Source organism: Tubulanus polymorphus, unplaced genomic scaffold (genome assembly GCF_964204645.1).
Source record: "Tubulanus polymorphus unplaced genomic scaffold, tnTubPoly1.2 scaffold_21, whole genome shotgun sequence".
In the NCBI taxonomy this organism is placed as follows: Eukaryota; Metazoa; Nemertea; class Palaeonemertea; order Tubulaniformes; family Tubulanidae; genus Tubulanus; species Tubulanus polymorphus.
The window spans coordinates 127316-143466 of NW_027437430.1; the positions used below are offsets into that span (position 1 = coordinate 127316).

A 16151-nucleotide genomic window follows, 5' to 3' on the forward strand; every position below is an offset into this window, starting at 1 on the left:
AACGGAAACCTCCGGAAATTGCCGAGTAGCATGTCGCGAAAATGTCCCGAAGATCAGTTCGCGTCGCGAGCACCTGCGAGCACCTGCTACTACTAGCGTCTAGCATCCGCACGCTCGATTCGCGGGCGCTTGTTTCAAGCGGGATATTTTACCGGCGCGCTCAAATACTACGCACTCTGACGTTATCTACTGGTCGAATATATTGAAAGTAATGCCCAGACTGAAGCAGATTCGACCAAAACGTATGAATTGTAAGTAAAATATTAGTTTTAATAAAATATGACTTTGCGCGTCGTAATGTTTACATGTTCTCACCGCACGAGAGGAAAGCACATGTACCTCTGTTTACATTCGGGTTGACGTTTCCAGCTAATTTTTGTCTTTTCTGTCCGTGTTCACCGGTTACTTCAATTTTCCTCGGGTTTACTTATGTTTTTGCTATGTCAAATAATGGTTTTACGGCATAGATGTCAAACAGTTGTCAATCTTTAGTTTGTAGGCTATATGTATGTTCCCTGTCATCAATCATTTGGTTTCCCTGTTGATTCACACTATATAGTAACTTTGTATTCATGTTGTATTAGGATAATACATTTCATCCGGGCTATGCTGCAGTACTAGGCTCGGAGAGAGAGTAAGGTTTATGAGCATTTGTCACTGAAAAATGACATCTGTTCTATAGATGATCCCGCAATAAGTATGGAAATTCCCACTAATATTAAAAAATACAGACGATTAGCTATCCAGGGGCTTGATTTGCACATTTTATTTATTGTTAATGATGGTGCCTACTAATGGCCATCTTTGAATAGCCTACTCATTTGTCAGTGGATCTGACAAAGAAAGCCGCCTTCTAATTCTTACAAAGCATGCATTGGTAATTTTGATACTTGATTGATTGCCAGTGTTATCAGTCATTGCTTCATAAATAAGGCCATTTATTTTCGGACCTGTCACTTTCTAGTCATATGAATCATTTTAAATGGGACCAGAACTCCTGTCGAGAAGCAAGTGTGGAATTTGGGTATTTTTCTCATGCTCTCATTTCACAAAGCAAGTTCCCTTGAGCCCATAAATCAGTCCCCACTTTGATCAATAGAAGAAGGCTGTATTTCGTAATGAATGATGAGGCTATATATTATTTAATGCATAAACTCCTGGTGTTTGGACGTTAAAATGCAATAAACCAACTGAGTTGTCTGCATTTATAATCAGATGTTCATAAAAACCAGACTGGTTCAACGCTTTGATGAATGATAAAATGTAGGGTGAGAGATTCTGTAAAGGGGGTCAGTACCAGTAAAAAGAATTTCACCCATTATTCCCTTTTCTTCTAGATACATCTATCTTTCTAAATCTTGCTGTTGAGACCTTTTTTCTTCTCAAATCAACAGAGTATTCTATTAAACTGTGAAAAGCTGTAGATGATTGAATTCACATTTTCTGTCACACCGTTGTAAAATATATTCAGTTGATTTATTGCAACGTTTTGTCAGTTCATTGAAAACCTCCGCAGTGGGAATAATTTTGAAATCTAACCTTTTGAAAGGGATATATTGATGGGAAACACAGATGTTTCTCAGCGTACCCGCTTGTCCATCCATCAACCGAATAGAACAGTTATAGGTTGTTGTCACTGCTGAAATTAATTGCATTTTCAGGCTGAGCTCATCACATCAACTATGACAGCTGTTTTAATATGACAAGTATCGAAAAAAGCTTTTTTACCTATTCGCTATCTGTAAAGCATTTTTATAAGACCAATATATAAGGCTGACAGCATTCATTCTCTTATATTCATCAGTCGAAACCCTATTTCGTGATTGATGAAAAATCTCGTTTGTATAGCCGCGGAACATATGGATGGAAACTATGAAAAAAATATTCGTACTTTGATGTGTAGTTGAGGACAATCAGTAGACGACTACTTTGCTAGCCTTTGATCCGTATGCGACACAAAGCAAGCACTTGTCAATCAACTAAACATCACAGAGCAGGGATTGACAGTTTCGGGAAAAATCAATTTTGCGATAAATGTTTCCGTGCTTGACATAGCGTGTTTTTCAGCATCGATTGCTCTTTCGGCGTGTTATAAGCATCGGCAGCGAGTAGATGCTGCCGCGGTCGTTGCTGCCACAGGATATAATTTCGAATACGTAATTAGACCCGTTACGTTTCATGCGTATTTTGCCCGATTTCGGTTGATTATCACAATCAGAGTAAACCTCTATGTTCCCCCTTCAGTATTCGCGCATTTCTATTTATCACGTGCCGGTCGCCACTCTTCATCCGGGTTCAGGGGATGATGAGTCGAGTGTTTTGTCTGATTGTGATTTTCGTTGTATTAAGCGATGTTTATTGAAATCAACAGGAAGATATTTGATATCCTCGTTTTATTTTTTCGTCCAGTTTATACGTAGAATTTTCTTTTCGTGGAAGCGTCCTCGTCAACCTTAGTATCAAACTGACAAGTATGGCCGCGCACTTTAATAGCTTCCTCCAAATCCAATATGTCCACATTAATGAAACCAGTGACAAGTCTGGCTGACAGGTAATGTTGTTTAGTTTCCCTGTCAGGCATGACCTTACAGCTCCTGCCAGTTTGCCTTTGGCTACCTTTTTAAAGCGTTGAAAGTCGTTCTAGTTATCAGTGCAGAGCATTACGTCTCATCTTTGTCAAAACACACGCGAACATTGTAATTTGTTCTGATGGCTTGTCATTGAAGTTTTGAATCATTTGTCTCGATAACTTTATACGCGGCGGCGGATGCATGAAATTTTCAGTTGGTTATGCTATACTCCCTAAGTGCTGTAATGTCTGATTCGATGAATGCGGCTGGGCTATTTTTCTTCTGACAAAATGTCCCTGTGTGATGAAAAATGTGAAGTTTTCACTTTCACCAAATGAGCGCCGAAGAAACCGAAGAGGAGGTTGACAACCTTTTGGAATGATGTATTTTTTAGAAATGAGAAAATATTTTAAAAAAAACATCGATCTGAAATGAACGAATCAAACAGCTTGATCAAACAGCTTGACAGGTGATGGAGCGATAATCATTTTGAATAAATGCTGTAAGGTTGGAAGAACCCTCTCTTTCACAACCGCATTTTATGCATCGGTGAAGTGCCATATTTTCTATGATACCAACGTAAACTAAACGTTTTAGGTTTTCTGGTCAGGTCCGAATCACGGTAACAATGTGACAGGTAAATCAACTGAAGCAAGTGTTTATGAGCATCCAGACCCGTGCTGGCAGTTTGCGTTGGACGTATGTCATGTAGGATTGATTGCTTGCATGATCCGAATGAAAATCACTCTCTTGAGCTCTCTTGGAATATCGGACAAACTTCATATATGTGATTGCTTAGTCATAGATTATGAAAACTAACCGTCTTCAAAACTTTGAACTAAAAAATTATGTTCGAACGATTTATTGAATTATTCGAGCATTTATCAAAGATATTTATCAACTACGTTTTACTACTTTCCTAATTTAGATATGTTTGTGAGATAATTCAGCTTTTATCTCTATCAGTTTTCACGAAGCATTCGTTTGGAGAACATATGTTGGAATAGAGAATGCTCGCTTATGGCAGATAGAAAAAGAGTAGTGACTTGGTCGTCTTTTAGGATAGATTGATTTTCTGATATGGTCGGGACCAGGGTCTTTGAGTTTCTAGTGAATAAAAGGATATATATATAAGTACATTATTAAAAGGGAAACTCGTGACTGAAAAATGATATTGTTTTGTGATGCGTTCTTGTTGCCAGCTGAACCTGAATTTATTCATTGTAACAATATTCATGTATGATTAACGGCAAGCGTTTATTTTTGTAAGCTCCGGACGTTCGTAAAATGACTTCCTTAAAAGCCTTTCACAATTTGTCTTACGGATTTGTAATTGGTGGCGATTATATTGTGGTTAGTTGATATTTATGGTAAGCCAGTGACAAGGGTGTCGCTGATGACAATAAACCTTCACGTTTCACTTAAATGGGCTGAAGCCATTTAGCCAGAGTATTCTTAATCGACGAACTGACCGTTAATTAATTGAAAAAATATAGGCGACAGTGATATACGCATCGTGGTAGCTTGTAAACGATACGAGACCTCAGTTTTGGGATAAATTAGTCATTAGTAATCGTATAAGTAGCCGTTAAGCGTCCATTTGACGATTTCCTTCCCTGTATGGTGGGAATATAAATGATTCGCCGCTGAGAAATTTATGAGCGACCGAACCTTCATTGATTTTGTCAGGTATATGGACACAGTTAATAATCCGCAGTCGTCGCGTACACTTAGTTCTGTTTCAACACAGAATTACGCGCAACAAATCTAATAATAAGATACATGTATTACAATTAACACGCCTAGCGTCGTCAATTTTACCTTGAATAATGACACGGAGCCAAACTGAACGGCACAATCTGATGGCCTCAAACTAATCGAATATTTTCTCGAAATTCTGCAGCCTTGCTGTTGCCGTTGACCGGGACAGGTGATATTAGTGATGGGGAAAATAAGGCTTTTGTTAACTTATACACCCAGCTGGTTTATCGTTTTTGTAGAATCGTAATTGGCATAAAATGGACATTAATAATGATCAATGTAGCTACATGTATATAAATCAATGTATTCTATGAGAATTATGATCCATATATTAAATATATTCATGGATTTTAGAGGCATGATAAATTTACATGTTATTTATGTTTATGTAAATGATGTAAATGTAACCACGTACAAGAGTTGTTTTTTTTTCTCAACGTAGAAATTGCACACGTGCGCAAAGGAATCCATCATTCATTTTAAAGTATTTTTCAGTTTAAATCTCTCCCAGTCCAAATCTGCATAGTCACATACCTGCAATACCATCTTTATTACATATATATATATATATATATATATATATATATATATATATATATATATATATATATATATATATATATATATATATATATATATATATATATATATATATATATATATATATATATATTCACATCTTACTGTTTTACAAGGTGAGACATTATGTGTGATAGTGTGGAAATTCATCAAGGTGAGGCCTAACTTATATAATCCACCTGTGAATCGAATGTTTTGAAACGCTATGTTTCACTGATGGGCAGCTGTTTGTCATCTTTACGGTGACAGAGAGCACTTCACCTAATTCACATTGCGTGAAAAAACTCCTTTTCCATGTGCATATACATATTATATTTGGTGCTTGCTTACAAATATTTGACCAATATTGATAGAGTATGGAAACTACCGATGAGATCAACTGAACTGATAAGTTACATCAGTATATTGGTGTCTTTGATGGTAATATTATGCCTATGAACTAGGGTTTGTGACGCCGCAAAAACCGCTACAATATTTTTTTTACTCCGCGTTATTCAAAGAATTCCGTGTGGGTCGATCGATGTGCACTACGTCATCAATTATAGCGTTTGAAAAAATAATCACAATTGTAAATTTTGGCGTTATTTTGAAATTAGATTCATTTCATATCTCTTATCTTATTTTTGATAATTTTCAATAAGTATTTTTGAGAGGATACGTGCTGCACTACGTCATCGGGGATGGACTGGTTGCCGGCCAATTCGATTCAATCATCGATATATTCAAATCCAAAATAACATAATTGATCCTAAATAACAAATGATCTATATTATTATATTAACTATTCAATAAATGTGTTATTTTTCAAAGCGTCAAGTTCGTTGTTCATATGTTCAATCAGCCAAAGGCGATGAAATGTATCCTGTTTGTTTATAACGTTTTCTATATTAATTAGTTTCGTGTTGACGCGATAATAAATTTCGATATTTTATGACGCTGATATAAACTATGTTCGATTGAATATGCGTGACGCTGTCTTCTTGCCGCCGGATTTGGGCGGAAAAATTGACTTAAAGCTGAACGCGGGAATCGTAGAGCAGTATGTTATTGACAGCGTGACACATTGATATCAAAATCCTGTGTAATTATTACACGGCAAATGATGGAATAGTTGATTACTCACAGGTGTAGTTGACATCACTCAATATTCGCGGCTAACTTTTTACATTAAAACGGGATAGTTAGCAGTTACACTGTTGTGTTTATATAAGCCATCGTCGGATACTTTGAACTTACAATGATCGATGTCCTTTATGATGTATTATACGACTGATTGCAGTTGTTACATATACAATAAGGCGCTCGATTGGATTAATGAAGTTTAATTTTTCTTTATGGCCTAATATAATTGGTCACCTCGGCTTTTATTGCCAGGGGTTATCAGACAGAATGTGCCCAAAACGATTAGTTACTTCTGAACTTCAAACGCGAATCTCTGAATATATTCATGGCCATCATTATAACACGAAGATAGACTGTGTTGATTTCAGGGTTGCGCGAGTGATTCACGGTGAAGAATTAATTCTCATCAATGATTTGTGGGTTATGTATTTGTTTTTGAGTGTTGACTTCCGGCAAAGCGGCTTCCGTCTGATGTGTACTATAAAAGGAATGATTCATATTTTAGTTGCATCACATCTCTATTATCTTTACTCATATATTTCATTGTAGCTATCGCTTTATATGTCTGACTGTTTGCCTTGCCTGTAATAAATTTCACTACGGGAGGTCACTTAATGCGACCATAAAAATTCTTTCCTATCAAGACGCAGATCCACACATTTCATATTGCACTAAACCAGTTCGTATGGTCACTCCGGGCTATTCTACATGAAAATAATGTATACACAATCAAAAGACGATGATAGCTATTGAGTGGATCCGAGTATTGATGTGACGCCTTCGTCAAATCAAACGTCATTGTAATGACAACGAATTGTTCTGATATAGTTTTTTAGCCAATACTTTGACTGTGACTGGCATCGTGCATAGTTAGGCTTCCTAATTAGAGGTTTGCCTTTCATATGATTAACAGTTTATTTAAGTAATCTGTTGATGACACATATTGATTATCTTGTAATTCTAATAAAGACACTCAGCTCAGTCTATTACGGCGTCATAGCACCGCGTCAAATTTGAAGAAATCGAGCAATTTACCAGCCATCAAAACATCGATAAATCTACGGACGAATCTTGAAAATATAAAGATCTTTTTGATTCCCAGGTAAAGCTTCTGATCTATGTATTTTCCTAGAAACACCGTCGCTGGCTTATCGTATGGTATCATTTTCAGTATATTAGCATTCGAGCTATTTATCCGCTGCAGGAACTTGAGTGGAGCGTGGACGTTTGTGACAACAAAGCTTTGTCAATCCGCTGTCATCGGAATGAGAATGCTAGAAATTTTATACCGTCTTCCTGCCGTCTTGATGTGCAAAACATGGCTGCTGATGAGAACACAGGCATCAACTCTACATTGTGACGACCTGAATTGATGACACTGCTGAGTCAAAAGTCTATCAACGTCAACTTGACATGAAATGGGCAGTATTCCGTGTTAGAAAATGAAGTTCACCGACTGTATGACTGCTTCAGGGTTGTTGACATTTTTCCGTGTAGTTGGTATCATATTCTGTTCAATGCGCTGCAGCTGATGCATAATTTTCTTTTCCTGTCACGCATTTGAATCGTATCAGTCACCAGTGTCATTATAGACGTATAATACATATGGAATCCCAGGAACGATCTTTTGATTTAGATTATTAGTAATTCAGGGCCGTAAGCCAAAAGCATTTTTTCTTATTTCTTAAGATTAACTTAACCCTGGTGAAAAATTGTCTCTTTGGAACCAGAGAACTGCCCTGTCACCAAGCTTGAATGGTCACCGCAACACTGACTAGCCATCATAGCTACGCAACTGGTCACCACATTGACCACTGACCTCATACAAAAAACACTTCATGATATCATCTTTGAACATTCAGTATAACGGTTTGTACGCTAGGCCCTCGGTTCGAACCCTGCACACAGTTCCACAGTTTTAAGCTAAGATTTGACTGGTAATTAATTCAAATGAACTTATTTCAACACCGAGTTAACTAACATATGTGGAAGTGGATCGTAGATGAGCTAGGGTTGGGCACGAAGGCTGCATTGGTACTTTACTAATAAGAACATATTTTTCTGAGTTAGAAAACGTATTTAAATGTTCTAGTTTTGCATAAAAGCTTTTTTTTGTGGAAAAAGGTGACATTTTTCAGATAGAAAATGCACTTACAAATTCCAGGCTAATACAGACCTGATTTGAGGCTTAATTGATACTAATACTATACTAATTAATAACGTTGCATGTTAATTCAATTAGGGGCTTAGTAATATATCGATCTTTTATTTCAATACGTTTAGTGAACATTTCCATTCTTTACCTAGATATTCACCACCACATTACGAGTTCATTATCAATTGCTTCATTAATTTGATGATCACTTCAACAGATGTACTGCACCATCATTATTTCAATGGTTGACACCTGTCTTGCATTGTGTTGCTGCTGCTCCTTGCAACCATCTGTTAGATTCCTCTTATGTATATGTATAAACGTAACGTATAGATTGGGAAATCATAGAAAATGCTCCTGCTAATGTGTATAGGATAATTCAGCGCAAAAATAATTGTTGGATGATCTTTCCTCTCGATTCTAAATCTATTTAAGTAACTTTAGATTTCAGTGCAGTCGGTGGTTTATATTCGAATTTCCAGTTACACGTCGCAATCGTTTTCTATAGTGCATTTATTAATGGATGAGACCTGTTTTTTTCTGGGATATTTCACTTACTAATTGTATACATACCTCGTGTAGGTCTTAACGGAATGCCAAAAAATCGCGGACAACAACTGTTTTATACCAGTTCTGTACCGATAAGAAGGATTGCTAGAGTCCCTTTGAATCAAGTTAAATAAGGGAGAAAAGCCTCCATTTTGTGAATTTCTTGAATCTGGACATTGTTAGCATTGCATATGAGAAATCAAGATTGTCACGTGCACAATAGTTCATACATATCATATAAGGAATTTCAATGAAATGCTGAAGGAAGTACAGGGTCAGCTTCATAGTTTGTACGGAGTTGTATTTTTGAGGCGTCGCCCCGTTTATGCCGGCTGTGTACTGGCAGCCATTTGTTCTCCGTTTGATGGATGTAGTAATCAAGCCCTAAATGATGATGAATTAACAAATTAGTGAATAGATGATTAATAACCTTATACGAAAACATGTTTGAACAAATTGTTGTGCAGAAAAATACCTCCACAAGAGAGCCGGGTATTATAGGGGATCCGGCAAATTTTGCCCATTATGTTGTTCTTTAGACAATAAATCAAATACACGTGGTTACAGAATAACAGAATATGGAGCCCTCAATGATACACGTAGAGCAAAACATTTATATTGAATTTCGAAAAAAAATTCGAAGTCACCATCTGTAAATCGAAATCTCACATGATATGGTGTTGTGTAGGGTGTAATCGTGTTTATCTTTTTTCCTGCTTGAATTATATACGTGTGTGATTCAGATATTAAACCGATCATTTTTCACGGCAAGATCAAATTTGAACGATCATGTGCCACGACATACAAAAAATCCATTGGCTGAAAACTGATTGTTGTTGATGATTCAACAACGTTTTTGATTCAGTAGTTCAAACACGATTACATGTTAACGCTCGTTTTGCCGGTAATTCACAAGATAGATAGACTTCGGTAATATAATACCGAAAACTAGTTATAAAACAGGGAACGTTTGGTGTCGCGTCACTTTATTCGCATTTATTGTTTGGCAGATGGCACTAATGACTGTGTCATTCATCATATGATGGACATGAACTGTCATAGCAGGTCATTAGATCTACTTCAGTATTTTTGAAAAATCAATTTGAAAATGGCTGCGACGTAATTGTATAGCGTGGGGTTGAAATTTGTATATTGTCATGGGACGAGTGATTTGTTGTCTATAGGGACGAGGGATCACGTAGCCTGCGTACTGTCAAATGCCTTCAAACACAACGACTCATCAGTCACTGCTCGGCTTTCATCATCAAAATTAGCTTCGAAAAAGTCGGTGCCTCTGATATCTCATTTTTCACGACCTTGACATATATTGAATTTGATTGATTATAGTGTAATGGTATAATTTGTGGTGTTGTTTGTTTGAATCGTCGTTATAAATCATGCGAGATTTACAAAGGAACTAGGAGATGTCCACGAGGGTTCGATACTGTTTGAAATAATTTATCTATATGATAGTGTTTACACATATATACACGATGATCGAATGGCGGCCATTTTGAATCTTCATTTCACTAAGGCATTTATCTAGAAACTGTTAATTGTCAGAAACTTCAATTTTGAATTGAATCGGAAACTCTTATTCCAACAACAAAAATGTTCGATATTACAAACAGTTTTAGAGTCGATAAGATACACGACAATATCCGCGTAAGATGAATACGAGAGAAATCCCAATTCAGCCAATCATGTAAAGTTCTTGAGTTCCTTTTACTCACGAACTTTACATCTTTGGCTGAATTATTGCGGGATTTCTCTCGTACAGAAAGTTTTACTAGTTGTAACGATCAAGGAGAGACAGTGAATGCGATCACCGGGAATCGAACCCGAGTTTCGCACATAGAACGCAGGCGTGCTATAGTGCGTATATGCGTAACGCTATATCCTGCACCATAAATAACATTTTTCATTTTTCATCGATGGATCGAGCCGGTGAAAATTTCCAGAATTGTCAGATTCTGAGTCTGCTCACACACGCACCAGAGGCAATTATATGTTATTAATCGAAAGAAATTGATGTTTCAGTCGGTGGAGTTAATTTATCAGTGTCCTATAAAGATCACATTTTGATGAATTATTACATACTAGAAGTCAATCAGCTAATTTTCTACTTCATCATGTTTTAATAGCGATACGACGAAGCATTAGTGGCAACTAAAATGCGACAATCAGTTCAGAAGGAAATCCATTGACTATAATTTTTCGAATTTGAGAATTGTGGCCATCATTTATGGGACGTGCCGTGAAAAAATATGCTCATTTATAACAATCTTTGTATAATTGTCCTGTCAGTAGAATTCATTTATCATCTTTGATCTAGTATTATGTAACGATGTTTGAGTTTGAAAAACTTCGATTTTGATGATGTTGATGATGATTCATGCTGTTTAGGAATGAATCGTCGGCTGAAAAATGGACTGTAATTACGAGTATTTTATATCAGAACACTCGCACTTTTCACATTCAACCTGTCAAATATCTCCCGGTGCCAATCACTTTCAATACTGTATAGAATTGCTGAATTTATTTTCTAAATCGAAGTTAAGAAATTCTCTCAGAAGTTAACTGGAAAAATGAACAAAAGACTTGGGAAAAGTAAAGCTTTCAATAAAAAGAAGTTTGTCGTGAGCGTGTTATGAGTTGATGGATCTTAAGGCAGCCAGTGGAAAAATTCGATCTCGTAGCCGTCTGAGGCGATCGCCCTAACCATTCGGCCACGCTGACCGGTACATATACCTTTAGAGGTTTCTCCACCTGACGTCACAGCACGTCAACCATAAACCATGTGACGTCGGCGAAACAAAACGTTATACCGGCCGTTCGTGTGTGACTTTTTACTTCAGATAGCGGCCTGCACTCGGCTTAAATGATACATCAGTCTTTTTATCTTGATCATTTTATTTTTACGCTGTATATTTTGGTTTCCACCAGTTTAACTTTAAGTGACAGTAGTTTGGCATCATTTCCCTTGCTCATCACATTCGAGTAGCATTACTGATGGCGCCAAGTGGACCGATTGCAAATCGACACTGATAGCCAAGTCAAATGCAATTAGCACGATTGTTAATTACCGTCATTCCCGATGATGTCACGTGGCCGCAATCCACGTCATTTCTGGTGACAAGGTATTTTCTGGCCGGTAAACATCGTTTCTATATTTGATGTCTGAAATGTCAAAGCAAGTCTGAAAGTGCCTTGGGAAAATGGTGTATGCCTGTCGAGATCTATTTGGGAGTTTGACTACGAATAGAATGTAGTTGTCTGAGTTCATCCAGTCTGTATCTCACATCTCATGTAGTATGATTAACGATTTTTCTCTACACAATCAACATTATTTAGGAAATTAGCAAGTCTTAGGGAAATGTTGAATTATCTTAAATTCATTTTGTATACATCCTCTGTGTGGTGGCTCATCAAACTTCAGAACTGTGTCAAAGTGATTCCGTTTCGCTCCGATGAACTTAAGTTGATACCTTTTTATGTACCATCGACGAGCATGGACAAAATCATTTTCATTTGTGTGTGCTGTCGATCGCAGTTTGACTTTCTGTTGGAAGTCATGTTTCCTCGTGAAAGATCTGTCTTCATTACTACGCTACAGGGAATCATCTGTAATGATTATAAGAGCTTTCTTAATTATACCCCTGGGTCTTATCTGGAGGTTGGTATCAGCCTACAGAATAAATAGAAGCCGCTGTCATCACCAGCAACAAGACTTTGTGATAAACTGAAATTTGAGTTTATTCGTAATGAATTATTGCTAAATACCAAAAATAAACCTCGTGTATAATTACCCCAGTCAAATGTGTATGGATGGTGTATTTTGTATTTGTTTAGTTGGGAATGTTAAATGTATGCCGCAAAGCACTCGAGACGAGTTGTGAAATTCGCATCCCTCTCACAAAACTGATAATTATATATACTGTATGATATGACAGTAAGAGTTCTTCACACGTCATATGTGTTTGACATGGAGTTGGTGCCAATTTATTGTCGGGGATTATTCACGTCAACTTGACATGAAATGTACATCAGCGCGTGATGCAAAATTGACGTGGAATAGACGTTAAGATTTTTCTCCACGTCAGATTTCGAAATACTTCAGCAAAAATTGACGTACTGTTTGATTGGATGTACAATAGTTTCTGCCACTTGCCGGCCGTATGCAACGGCTCATTTCGGGCCCTTCGTCAAACTAGCGCGCGGCTGTAATACGCTATTTGGCAGACAAATTTTCAGAAGTCATCCACACGCACGATGGAGTACCTTTTGAAAGTCAGCAATGACTGTGCCTGTCAGAACCGTGTACTAGGCTTGGCTCCGGAGATTCTGCATCGTTGCTGATGATAGTGCTCAAACACTTCAACCGAGTGTTCCAGTACGGCTACAGTGGACACACGGAAAGAGCAACATATGACTAAACTGAAAACTTTTTTGTCTTCGATGCTTATTAGTAGTAAAGATGGCGATCGACTGACCTAAAGTTTTTGCCCCATTTGATTTTTGATCACGGTTCGTAATTCTTGCGCGAGAGCTTTTGGAATGCCTTCGAAGCAATGTCCATGTCATTCGTGCCGAAAATATATGTCTTTTCTGAAATATTGAAATATGCAAAATGCCTTATAAACAATTTTGCAATTGATATATAGATTAGAGCATGCCAAAAACAGTTAAACAGCTGGTGAGGTATTTTTATTCCACTGCAATTTATTCATCTACTTGTTCTAGATTTTTGAAAAGAAATTTATTGCGGCAACACCATTGAAAATTCTCCGTCTGCATTGTGCGCCCTGTAAGAATGTAAATAAAGATGGATTTATGTAATTCGAACTGACCATGTCCATAACATTGGATGCATTGTAGATGTCTGACTCCGTTACCGATTAAGAAAATGGTATCGGGTTCAAACTAATGAACATTTCCTTGTTGATATCTATGTAGGGATGATACACGCCTATCACAAAAAAAGATTGCTATTTGATATGGATGTGTGCCTTATGCCATACAATCTAGTTAATAAAAATTTTGCCCACAGATATAAAGCTAAGATTAATGACGAACTGATGATTGATGGTTGTACATCAGAAGGAGTCCCTGCTGAATGGATCTGGCTTATGTTGCTCGTATGTATCAAATCATAAATATGCAAGCTTACATTTATATTTCTATGGCTGTAGGATTGTCATATGATCGGTATAAAAGGCAAAAAAAACGCTTGAATATTAATGTTTGTTTGTAGAAATATGAAACTCTATCTTGAGCGATCCATCAATGGTTCTGTGAATAACTAAAATAACGTGTACTACTGTTTCAGTCCTTTACAAAAGTACCAACAGTGCCGGTAACTCTCCGCTCGAACTGAATTCATATGTTGGATGCAGAAATATCTTTTCACCTTTACTCTGAGGTGGACCAGAATTGGATTGAATCAATTTCACTGGTTTCTATAATGACAACAAATGTCCGCGGTCTCTGTGTATAAAAAACGCGCCCCAGTTGAGTACATATTGACATATGTGGAGTGTTGATTGACTGGGTATGCCATCAGAATTTTAATTAAATTTACAATAGTGAGTGATTTATATTTCGTAGCTGCCGTTAGAACAAAGAGCTAAGTTATACATTATATGATTTATGGTGCGATTCTACCGACAAATATCTACCGATGACTGGTCTGATGAATGGTTGTGTTTGATATTGCGCGCGGATCACGCGTCGATTATGATCAACTTCTCACAAAAATCGTTAAAACTTCGCCAACTTTTTTTCTACGTCGAAATTTTGATAAATGATTTTTTGTTGTTGATCGAAACTTGACTGAAAAAGGTGCGACAGATTTTCAAATCAATACCTTTAGTTAATTCAATAAGGGGTATTTTCAGGCGAGTTGTTCAATGTCGGAGTAAGTTGAAATTTATGGAGCTATAACTCTCCCTTAGCTGCTATTTCTGTTTTGCTAGGAAGCAATAATTCACTTTAATTCGGATAGAAAACACAAACTCAAATGGCTTGTAGCCACATTAACAACCTCTATACCCGAAAACAGTCATTATTTCATCGCGGATTGAATAAATGTCCTTTCATGAAGAATTCATAAAAAAATATTCAAAAATTGAACCGATTGTAATTGAGTTCTGATAATGAAAAGGACAAGATGCAGAGACCATGGATTATTTTGTCGTTTTTCCTCTTCGATATAGAAGCTGATACGTACCGAGGTTCATGATGCCCTTGCACCTGGTGCACCTGTCTGTTTTTCGCATATATAGCTGATAGATCAATACTTGTCATATACATATATAATAAAATTTGTTTTATTTTGTGCGAAAATGTCATAGTTAAATGCTGATGAAAATTTGCATCGATTTTTGAGATGGTAGCCACTCATTTCCCACGTCAGTTGTCGAATTGTTTATCACGATTCTATTTTAATCACGTTAACTAAATGCGACTTTTCTGTACTTAACATCACACATGAGATGGTTACTAATTATGTGTAGTATGGAAATATTATAGCCTTCCAATATATTCGTCATAGCTTGGAGGGAAAATGTGTCAAGATGGCTGCCGTGACAATATCGACACTTATTTTGCTGTCAATCATTCAGAAACAAACACTTACGTATAATACTTGTGATTGAGAAGTATTTCAGCCTTCAATTCGGTTACATTTGGTATAATGAGTAGGACAAAAAAAAACCCAAGAGCGCCACCACTCCATTACTATGCAAATGCATCGAAATGACATAAATTTCAATCATTCATCAATATATATGCCATGAGGTGTTTATTGCATTCAGACATTGATCCAACACTAAAACTAGCGGTAAATAAAACTATTGCAAAAATATGAAAATGTATTTCATCGAATAAGCCTATAAAAAAAACGCTTACTTACTTGCACTTCAAACAATGACAATTCAAATGGAGAAATAGAAAGAAAATTGTTATAAACACTGTTATCACCTTACCGTAAAAATACATCTTTTCATTTGTCTTCTAAAGATATGAAAGGTCGTTATGAAATAAGCTATTTTCAAGATCATCGATTATGTGCTGTAGTTGTATCTCAGCAGTTCACTGTTTAGGGGCCTTTTATGAGAGAAATATTGGACGTGTCGTACACAGTAACTGTTCCTCTAATTGTCAGTGTTAGGCGTCAACATGGATTAGCATTGACTTAAATATATCGTTTTAGTGCTGACATCGTTGTTAGATCAAAGTCGTAATTGCTTTGACCAAAGTCGTTATTTTGTCTTAGTAATCATGCATACCGTCACTAGTGATGACCTGCCTAAACTGTTTAACCCTTGCTCGATGTTTAGATGAGGTTGGACCTAGGGATTCTTATCGGATGGAAAATGATTACTGTATTATAGCAGACCTCTCATGTTCGCTAC

The 16151-nt window shown here is 36.8% G+C and overlaps 1 protein-coding gene across 2 annotated transcripts in view; it reads left to right on the forward strand.

The window, feature by feature from the left end:
• Positions 1-189: 189 nt before the first annotated feature.
• Positions 190-16151, forward strand: part of LOC141914440 (uncharacterized) — a 29588-nt gene continuing 13626 nt past the window's right edge. For both annotated transcript variants that reach the window (XR_012620834.1, XM_074805629.1), the window contains exon 1: positions 190-251. Coding sequence is in view for 1 of the 2 variants with exons in the window: in XM_074805629.1 (XP_074661730.1) it covers positions 212-251 (40 nt within the window). In the remaining variant the exon portion in view is untranslated. The remainder of the gene's footprint in view (positions 252-16151) is intronic.